The sequence below is a fragment of the Galeopterus variegatus genome, unplaced genomic scaffold (genome assembly GCF_000696425.1).
Source record: "Galeopterus variegatus unplaced genomic scaffold, G_variegatus-3.0.2 Scaffold388, whole genome shotgun sequence".
NCBI classification, from domain to species: Eukaryota; Metazoa; Chordata; class Mammalia; order Dermoptera; family Cynocephalidae; genus Galeopterus; species Galeopterus variegatus.
In genome coordinates, this window is record NW_007726499.1 from 323878 (window position 1) to 334475 (window position 10598).

Genomic DNA, 10598 nt, shown 5'->3' on the forward strand with positions numbered 1-10598 from the left:
GAGAGGGCGCGGGCGCGGGAGAGGGCGCTGCCTCGCCGCCCGGGCCGCTGGGCGCCGCGTTTCGCTGACTCTGCCAAACACGCCATTAGGGCCCGCCCGGGAGGGCGCTACCCTAATGAGGCGGCTCTAAGTCACCTTTGAAAGGAAATCCCCGCCGGCCGAGCCCTGACCTGCACCGGCACCGGCTGCCGCTTCCAGAGCCTCCTGCCCGGTGCACTTGAAGCGCCGCTCCTGGACTTCAGGACTCTTCTCCCGATGGCCCAGTGTTGCCTGGTCCCCACGATCTCTAGGGGGTTCCCGAGAGGGCTCAAGCAGACCTCTTCCTAAAAGCCACTAGCAAATACAAAAATCTCAGTGCTGTCAACACAGAGTGGTTCAGGAAAAGGAGATAGCAAGGGGTCTCCGGGTTGGGTTCTGCAAAATGTGAGAACAGGACAAGTTTTGGCTTTGGTCTCCCTCATTACGTGGCTGGGTTTTGGGGGTTGTCCCTCTATAGAAGGGAGCAGGGTGGGGTGTTGGGGTCAGAACCCCCACCCCCGGTTATGGCCCCTCCAGAACTTGAAACATGTCCGCTGAGCATCAAACTAACAATCCTCTTTGGCTTGAAATGGAAGTCTTAACATCTCTGTTCCTTCTAGAAGCCTGGCTCCTGCCCTATGGGGAAGGGGGAGAGGGAGAGAAGGAGGCTGGGACACAGGGAGCTGCCTGCTGCTGTCAGGGAGTTGGACCTGAGAACCCTGCCTATTTTTAGCCTGGCCTGTCCTGCCCAGCCAACAGCCGCAGGGTTTGGCTGTAGGTCTCAGGAGTGTTTACACCAGCATCTGCCCGGTAGCCCTTTGCACTATGGGCTACCCGGTTGGGGGCAGTGCCCTAATTTGAGATTTCATCATTAATAGATGCCGCTCACATGGAGGCCTGTGCTCTGGGGCCCCTCCCCACACTGCAGTGTACTGCTCCCACCTTACAGCATTGCCCCTGAGGGCGCCCACCTTCTCCTTGGAATGGCCTGTGTCTCACAGGCTGCATTCCAGTACCAGCACTACCACTCACAGGCCATGTGACTTTGGACTAGCCACTTCCCCTACATCTTCCCACCGGTGTCATTCAGGTAATGAGAGTTCTCATAGGGCTGTTGTGAGGATGACGTGCATGTAAGGTGCCCAACATATAGTAAGTGGTCTCCAAATGGTAGCTGTCATTCTTACCTCATTTTAAGGGTGAGGAAAGGGACAGATGCAGTGACAAGTCAGTGATGGAGCTGGGTAGGGGTCACACGGCCACACCGTCACCCCACCCTCACCCCACCCATATGACCACCACGTGTCTGTGAGCTGAGGCCAAGCAGAAGAGCAGCTGTCAGCCTGCAGGGGAGATGCTCTCAATGACCGTGATGAGCACACCTGGACCCAGGGGACCAAGACCTCTGTTGAGGCTCCTGGAAAAATTCTTTGAGCTCAAGCCCTAAGCTGGGCCTTTGCATCAGTGTCTCTGTGGCATCAGTGGGAGAGAACTGGTGGCAGTGGAAGTGGTCAAAAGTTGGTGGCCAGGAGCATTCAGCAGTCTTTGGGAGCAGTGAGGTAACCCTGTCAGGGATGGAGAGGGAGGCAGAGGTCTGCCATTTTTGCAGACATTGAAAGAAATGTTGTGTTGCAACAGTATGCTTCATACTGTTCTGAGATGAGGATGATTAAACTTGTAAAGAGGGCTTTCTGCTTCTGCTCAGCGGGCTGTGAATATGCTGCCCAGCACAGGCAGCAGCTGGTTCTTGAGACCCTGCTATGTGCAATGTCATATGATGACATGAAAGAGTAAGCATAGGGGAGAGGCACCTGTCCTCCTAGAGGGCAGGGCTCAAGAAGGCTACTAGGTGGAGGTGACACCAAACAGTGTCCTTAGGGATGAATGAGTAGGAACGAAGCACAGCAGAAGGGTGAGGGCTTTCCAAGCAGAGGGGTAAGGGGTCTGGAAGGAATGCTGTAGGAGAGAGAGAAAAATGGCGTGTTTCAGGCAGGGCAGGCCGGTTGGTGCTGTGGTGCAGGGAGAAGAGGTCAGAGGGAAGCTGAAAAACAGCCAGGGCCAGTCTGCTGGCCTGGGGCTTCTGCCGCCTGTCTAAGCAGCGACTGATCACTGTCAGCAGGGATGGGAGAGAAGGGAGTATCCACAAGGGAGAGGTACAGCTTTGACAGTTACCATGGGCATGATGAAAACCACTGTTACCAGAGATTGGTCTTCTGGAGAAGATGCTAGCAAGGGTGGTGTTGGCGTGAAAAGATAGTCAAGCACCGCATGCCTGTGCTCTGTAGGCAAAGGAGGATCTGGGCATGTGGAGAAGAGTGCCCCAGCAAGGTGGGGGGCCGGGCTCAGATGGAGAGGACGGGCAGGTGGGAGGTGGAGCCTCCACTCCAGCTGAAGGGCCAGGGCCCAGCTCAGTCTTCAGACTCAGGTGAGACCTCTCTGGGTGCCTGGGTCATGGAGTTCATAGGGCATCTGTGAGACAAGCTGCACTGCCAGATTTATGCTCATTACTGAAAATTTAGAAAATGCAAGAACTATATAAAGAAAAAAATAAAACCACCCTAATCTCATCATCTCACCATCTAGAGATAACCATTTTTAAACATTCTGTCATTTCTTACTACTACAATATATGTAGTGAATGAATATATGCAATTAAATATTTAAAAAATAAAACTGGGATCACACCATACAAAGTTTGGTATCACGACTTTTTTTCACTCAACACATGTAATGAATAGTTTCCTAAAAACTCTTCAAAACCCTATTTAAAAGGCTGCCTAATCACCCATTATATTGCTCTACCACCATCCCTTTTTCTAATTTCTTATTGTTAGACTTTGTTTTGCATCGTCCTCTTTTATAACGTGATGATAAATACCTTTGACCATGTATCTGGTTATTTCCTTAGAATAGATTCCTGGAAGTGGAATTACTGAGTCAAAGGTTACGACTATTTTAAGGTTTGAGATACATATAATGTCAAATTACTTTCCAGAAAGATTGCACCTATTTACAGTCTCATTAGCTCTGTATACCCATCTCCCCGTACACCATCACAATCGCTGAATACTGTCATTACATAAACCTTTGCCTTTATAATAATTGATACATGATAACTCATTGTAATTTTCATTTTTATTACCACTGAGATGGAACATTTTTTTTCCACAAATTTACTTGTGCATGTGCACACGTGTGTGTGTGTGTGTGTGTGTGTGTGTGATTTTTTTGGGGTTTATATCTTTAGTTCCTTTTTCTTACTGTAATGACACAAACATTTAAATAGGAATTAGAAAAAAGAATACTCTTCTGATTTACCTCAGATCTTTGGTGTTTCACAGCAAAGTCTGTGGCAAAGTCAGTGCCACACCTCTGGTCACTGTAAGCTCTTTGAGTGCCAAGTCATGGTCTTACTCATTTCTGAATCTCCACCCCCCTCACCCCCATACACTGTGCCTATGTGTGTTGCACACAGGAAGTGCTCAATACATGTTTGAATCAAATCGGACAGAATGAGTGCTCTGTGCAAGCTGAGATTTCTCTCTTTAGCCCAGAGGTATAACTGGGGACTTCCAGAGACATGTAACATTTGCTCTTCCGTGTCTTTCTTGCAGACTCCAGAGAACAGAGGGGAAGGAGGTCAAATGAGGACAAGAGGCTGTAAAAGCACCTTCCTCCACTGCTGATAGAGCCATCCAGAGCACGAACTCAGAGAGAGCTTGATTCTGAGACAATGCTGCTCAGTCTCATGCAGCCACTGCCCCTACCCCGTGCCCAGGAGCCGTGACTCCTTCTGTTAAAGTTTCCGTTCTCCACCTTTCTGGTGTATCCTTCCCTGACTGGCCGGAGCACGAATTCAGAGAGAGCTTGATTCTGAGACAATGCTGCTCAGTCTCATGCAGCCACTGCCCCTACCCCGTGCCCAGGAGCTGTGACTCCTTCTGTTAAAGTTTCCGTTCTCCACCTTTCTGGTGTATCCTTCCCTGACTGGCCCGTCAGCCATACCCTGCCTCAGTACTTCTGTTCATGACACCTTAATTGACTTTCCATATTTTTCTGTCCATAGCTTATGGAAGTCCCATGTTCTTGTGCATAATGACATGCAAATGCAGGAAGCGCTACACTCCAAATTTCAGGTACTTTGAATGTCGGTCTTTACACTCTATGGCATTCTTGGCCTTTTCCTGGGGAGGGAGATGATGAAAATCAATTCGTCTCTCACCACCATTTCTAAAATATCTTGGGCAATGCCAAGAGAGGTATCCAGTGGCACACGAAAGCACATGGAGAGATTACCCCTTCGCCTTTGCCAAGTGTTCATTACGGAACTACAAAATGCCCCTTGCATATTCCTCGATCCGCCTTTCTCTCTGATGTAAATGAGGTGTCCTCTGTGGTTCCTGCTCTGGGTCTGCTCGGTATCAGTCACCTACTTCTGTACACCATTCTGCATTTTTACTTCCATGAACTCAGGTGGTCTTCACAATAGCTTATCCCATTATGCCCACTTTATTGACAGAGAAACAAAGGTCAAGAAATCAGTTAACATGCTTCTCCCAGTGGCTTCTGCATGGGCCCAATCCTCCCACCGATCCTAACCCACTTGCCATTCTGCATGTTTTAGTGAAAAGGGCACAGGGGGCTTTTCCAGGAGCAGGCTGACATTTGGGCTGGCCACTTGCAGTACTCTGGGTGACATGAGTCCCCTGGGAGAGAACCCTATCCTGGGTGGCATGAGGTTGTCTAATGAGTTGGTGAGGAGGGACACAGACAAGGGCTTTGGAGTGCCTGAATGAAAACAGATGAACTTAGAACAGCTTTTTGAGCATTCCTGTACACCCCAGGGGACTGTTGGGAGCATACAGGTGCCCATCTGCCCCAAGCAGGACAGGCCCAGTGGCCTGAATCCCAGGGGCATGAGGGAGCCAGTTTTTAGTGTCAGTGCAGACTTCAGCCTTTCCTGTCCCTGGGGCAGAGCTTCTAATAGGAGCCATGAGTATTTTTAGTCTCACGTGTGCAGGCACAGGACACGGTGAGCTGGATGGGAACAGCTAATAAGCCATGGTCCTTATTAAGTTGGGAAGGATAAAATAAGGGAAGGAGAGGAAGCCCAGTGGAACTTTTTACATGCCTCCTTTTCAGAGAACTCTCTCTCCATAATTCATGGAGAAAGATTGAGGTCAGGGTGATTATGCACAGCCCCAGTTTCAGAAACCTGAAAGCGGGGCATGTTCATGTCCTGAGGCCTGTCCATCTCCTCCCCACAGGCCCCATCTCTGCCCTCTGGGTGAGGAGGTTGGGGAGGAGGACGTACGGCTTTGGGGCTTGGCTGTCAGGACTCTTGGGGTGAGGCTGGGGGCCCTTACAAGGACCGGACGAGAAGCCAGTTCCCAGTGTGATCCTTGCAGCCATAAGAGATGGTGGAGCAGCATCAACTTCTATCCTGAGTTCACAGATGAGGAACGGAGGTTCAGAGAGGTGCAGGGACTTCATAAGGTCACAGTGGGTGTTGGAGACTGAGGGCCGCCATTATTTCCCCAGTGACAGTGAGTTGTATCTAAGACTCTCTGTCCACTTCATTCAGCCCCCTAACATTCTTTCTGTGCCAACTCTGTGTCAGGATCTCTACCACTGAAATGTGGCAGTGAGGACCATACAATTCCTGCTCTCAGGGAGCTCTCAGTTTGATGAGGGCCCCACAGGTGACTCCCAGCCACACCACGGTGTGGCCAGTGTGCAAGCTTGCCTGTGCGGGAGGCGGCTGGCAGGTGGAGCTGGCAGGTGGAGCTGGCAGGTTTCCAGCCTTCTGTGTGGGGCGTGAGGACAGTCAAAGCTCCGTGAGAACAGTCCGTCCTCTTTCTGTGTGGCATCTTCTGAGGACGAGACTGGGGAGACGAGCGGGGGGCAAGTGTGCTCTCAGCCCTCTCAGGCCCCATGGCTCTGAGCACCGTGATGCATGGAGCCTGTGGCAAAACTCACTTCGCGAGGGCTTGGGCAGAGCTGCAGTGAGGTAGCACTGGGCCCTGCTGTTGCCAGCCTTGCCCTTCCTCGCCACCCCCATCTTCATGGTTTGAGAGCAATGGGAGACAGAATGAAAGCTTCGATCTGGGGTGGGAGCATTGCCTCAGCCCGCAGCCAGCCACGGCATGTGCCTGTGTTGTTTGCTTACCCGTCTCCTTGTCCATCCTCTTGCATACGTGAGTACCATGCTCCTTCACACCCATCCATCTGTCCACCTGTCCACTCACTCAGCCCTCTCTTCAGGCATCCCTTCATCTCTACCTAGACACCACTCTGCCAATCTCGTCCTTCTGTCCTTCCATCTAACACACTTCATTCACCCACCTGTTCACTATCCATCCATTCGTCCCCTACCCCCATCCAATTACAGTTCCTTCATTCCATCTGGAACCAGACACTATGTTCTAGGCCTTGTGTCTGGTGGTGTGGGGACACAGAGATGAATGTCACTCCCTTGTAGTCGACCTAGAAAATACTGTGCGTATCCGCTCATGAGGGGAACAATGAAATTGAAAGGCATCCTGAGAGGAGCAGCACAGGAGTTGGCTGAAGGAAAGCAGAGGACACCTGTCCGATGTGAATAAAACGTGAAGAGCAGAGTTAGGTTGAACACGCTTGCTGAGACAGAGCCTCGGAATGAGGGGTTGAAGCAAGCAGGTCTAGGGCAACTGCCAAGCATGCTACTTAACAGTTCACTTCTGGACTGCGCTGCCCAAAGCTGTATGTGGATGGAAACCACAAAGTCTATTGGCTCACATAGCGCCCAGTGAGAAGGGGGTAGTGGGGTATGCACAGCTGTTGGAGTCTGATGCCAGAGTGTGCCTGTTCAACATGGAATTGGAGCATCCCTTGGTGGCTGCACCAGATACAGAGTCCTATGGGAGATTCCTGGCCCTGGACTCTCTCTGGCCAGGATTTACCAGATACCCTTAGACCAGATGTGTAGGCATTCACACAGCCAGTTCAATGTTCAGCTTTGCTTTTCTGGTCCAGGATCTCTTCCTGGGGATGGGGGTGGAGTAGGAGGCAGAGCCCAGGAAGGATGGATCAGCTTCTCCTCCCATCTGCTAAGGCTCTAGCCAGGGCTCCATCAGCCCCAGACTCTGGCCCCTCTGGCACCCAGGATATGCACAGTTTTCTCCTGACACATCATTCCTGGTACTTTCTGGTTCCACACCCAGTGCTCGTTGCTTGATATGACCAAACTGTTCCTTGACCATTTTGGTGAATCTTTGAGGATTATTGATTGACAACCTCTGTCCCAAGGCTGGAGTATTGCCAGATGGTTAGGTAGGTGGTTCAAGCAACCAAAGGCTCTAGTGACATCTCAAGAAGGGCTTGGGTGGGGTGAGACAGAGCTGCAGGCTACCAGGCAGATGCATTCTACCAGCTGCAGAGCCTGTTGAGTGGGGGACATAGCAAAGGCTGGGTAAGGGTGTCGCTGCTAATTAGAGAGTCTACAATTGCACAGGTCTCCTTCACTTGAACCCTGCTGCTTCCCATATACCCGTGTGTCTTCTATTCTCTGAAGTCGGTCTGTCTGTCTTTGAGAAGCCTATCTGGCTTTGCCTTTGCCTACTTGGAGAGCAGAGTTTGGGGGAGAGGGAGTTTAGTGCACATGTGCTGGTGCTGGGTCCACAGTGGGGATACCCCACTGGCGTGCAGGGCCCCAGCATGGCTAGGAAGGAGGTCGTGGGAATGGGGAGAGTGGCTGCTGCAGGCCTGAGTCACCTCAGCCGTCCTTCCTCCCCTGCTCTCCCCTTGGCATGGCCAGGCCTCCCACCTGCCAGCCCAGCTGTCCCTCTTGCTCACCATGTAATCCCTGCCAGGAAGAGAGGAGGGAACATGAGCCGGGCCTTCTCCCACTGCATCCTGATCCTGTCCTCCCTTCATCCAGGAGAGAGGGGAGGGAAGGGTAGGGACAGGACAGGGCAGGGCTGGGGAGAGCTCCCAGGCCCAGCCACCTCGGGCTGCTGCAGCAGCCTTCCCTCAGGAGCCTGCATGTGGGGGCTGCCCCGGCCTCCTCGGGCATCCGGACACCTGTGAGGCTGGTTCAGCCCAGCAGAGTCACTCCTTCCTCCCCTGAGGCTTTGCTTTCCCCTCTGCTAGTCTGGGAGGGCTCCTGCTGGGTATTTTAATTTTCATCTTAAAAAGACCATCTAGGAATAGGAAGTCGAAGTCCCAGTGTTCCCAGGCAAGTCAGAGCCTCAGCCTCCTCGTCTGTCACCCAGCAGCAATCACGCTCACTGCCGAGCCCAGAGGGCGAAATGAGATAATGTGGAGGGCGCCCTCAGCACATGGCTGGGCACAAGGTGGTCACGGCTCATGAGCAGCACCAGGCCCATCCCAGAACCTGGGACACAAGCACAGACCTGCACCACGCTGCTTACCTCATTCCCAGAGGCATCTCTGGCGTCCTGGACAGGAAGAGTAAGGACAGAAACAGCCCCTGTACATGCCCCTCACTCTGGGGTCTCAGGGACATCCCTGCTTACCTCATTCCCAGAGCATCTCTGGCGTCCTGGACGGGAAGAGTAAGGACAGAAACAGCCCCTGTACATGCCCCTCACTCTGGGGTCTCAGGGACATCAGCACGGTGGCGTGTGTGCCAAGTGTTGTGTGTGGGGGCTCTCTATGGCAGGGATTGTGCCGCTCGTTTGTGTTTTCTTAGAACAATCTGCCTCCTGGCACGTGATAGGTGTTCCTTTAAGGCAGTTGTGTGTGTGCGTGCGTGTGTGTATAACTAGACCATTTGAACTTTAGATCTCCCCCTGGTGCTGTGGCGTGTTGAAGGCGGCAGGGATTGTGCCGCTCGTTTGTGTTTTCTTAGAACAGTCTGCCTCCTGGCACGTGATAGGTGTTCCTTTAAGGCAGTTGTGTGTGTGCGTGCATGTGTGTATAACTAGACCATTTGAACTTTAGATCTCCCCCTGGTGCTGTGGCGTGTTGAAGGAATCCTTCCACTTCTCTGGGCCTTGGTTTTCTCATCTGAGGAATGGGTATATTGATTTCTGCTTGATGTGTCTATTCTAAATTCAGCACCTGGTCCACTGCATGGCACACAGGAAATAAGGGGTCCCTTGACATCCGTTCCTTTTCCCCCACTCAATGCAGAGATTTTCCTCAGGTTGCCTTGGGGTCCTGAGAAGAAGGGTGGGAACACAGGACAGGCACAGGGGAATGGGAACCCTGGCTTTCTACTAGACACTGATGTGCTCTGCAGACCAAGGTGGACAGGGTTGGGCTTCAGGTCAGCTGCACAAGGCTGCTGCTGGCCTCACTCTGCAGGTCCAGGAGAGTCAGGAAGGAGATCTTAGAGCACTCCAACCAGCCTGGCTTCTTCTCTCCCATCTCCCCATGGGGAAAAAGTGTCCAGGGCATCTCAAGTGCCATGACCGTGACCTCTCAGTGAGAGAGGTTGGGACTGGCCTTGTGTCCAAGGAGGACCCCTACCTCCCAGTGCTGCCCCTGGACCTGGGAAAAGCCTACTGGGTGCAAGGCTGCCTCTCCCCCCACCCTAGTTCCCTTGAGGGCGAGCTTCTGGCCCCTGGAGTGGCTATAGTGCAAGCAAGGCAGGGAGCTTGGCCTCGCACCGGGTTATCAGAGGCAGGCCGTGCCCGGGGCCGGGCCAGGCCCGGATCACAGTGGTGACAGCAACCAGCTTGTGGCAGGACAGTTTGCACTCCCCAGGTGGTCACTGAAAAGCCACCACTGAGGGAGGGGCCTCCGTGATGACATGGGCCTCTGGCCAAGGACTGACAGCCATCTGTTCCCAGCCACCAGCCCAGAGGCCTCCAGGGAGGGAGAAGACAGAGAGAAAAAGAGGGGGCAGAGAGTGAGAAATACAGAAACACGTAAACAGACAGACACAAAGAGACCCTCAGAGACAGAGAGATAAGCAGAGAGACTCAGAGACATAGGGATAGAGAGAGGAAGAAACAACCACAGAAAGGCAGAGGGAGAGACACAGAGAGAGGAAAGGCCACCCGGGTAGAAGAGATAAAGAGACATAGACAGAGAATTGGAGAAATAGAATGACAGAGAGACAGAAAGAGAAAGAGACAGAGACATAGGGAAAGAAACAGAAGGACAGGACAGTCAGGGAGAGACAAAGAAAGATGGAGAGAACTATAGAAACAGAGGAACAGAGAGAACTAAAGGAGAGAGAGAGAGACAGAGACAGAGACACACACACAGAGACAGACAGGGAGACAATAGAGAGAAAGAAAGAGCTAGGGAGACAGGGAGAGACAGAGGCAGAGAAATACCCTGAGACAGATGGAGAGCGGGCACGCTGGGCCGGCTGGGGTTGGAGTGCAGGTGGGTAGACAAAGCTGCTTCTGGGCAAGCTCTCCAGTGGAAGGAGAACCCTCGTGAACCCAAACCCTTTCAGTCCCAGACATTCAGAGGGAAGAAGTCACACCCGATCCCAGGCCTCTGGGTCTAGGATCCCTACAGTGGTTCTCAGATGTTGGTAGGCAGCACAATCACCTGAGGGGCACATTCAAATTCAAGTGCCCGGGCCCCATCCCGGAGTGTGATTCATTGGTCGGGGGGGG

General features: G+C 52.5%; 1 protein-coding gene across 1 annotated transcript in view; it reads right to left on the bottom strand.

Moving 5' to 3' along the window:
• The window catches only part of KY (kyphoscoliosis peptidase), a 49567-nt gene extending 43482 nt beyond the window's left edge, over positions 1-6085 (bottom strand). The window contains exons 1-3 of the mRNA XM_008568221.1: positions 5998-6085; positions 5765-5903; positions 171-286 (exon numbers count right to left, since the gene is read on the bottom strand). Coding sequence (XP_008566443.1) covers positions 171-286; positions 5765-5903; positions 5998-6085 — 343 coding nt within the window. The remainder of the gene's footprint in view (positions 1-170; positions 287-5764; positions 5904-5997) is intronic.
• Between the last annotated feature and the right edge of the window lie 4513 nt (positions 6086-10598).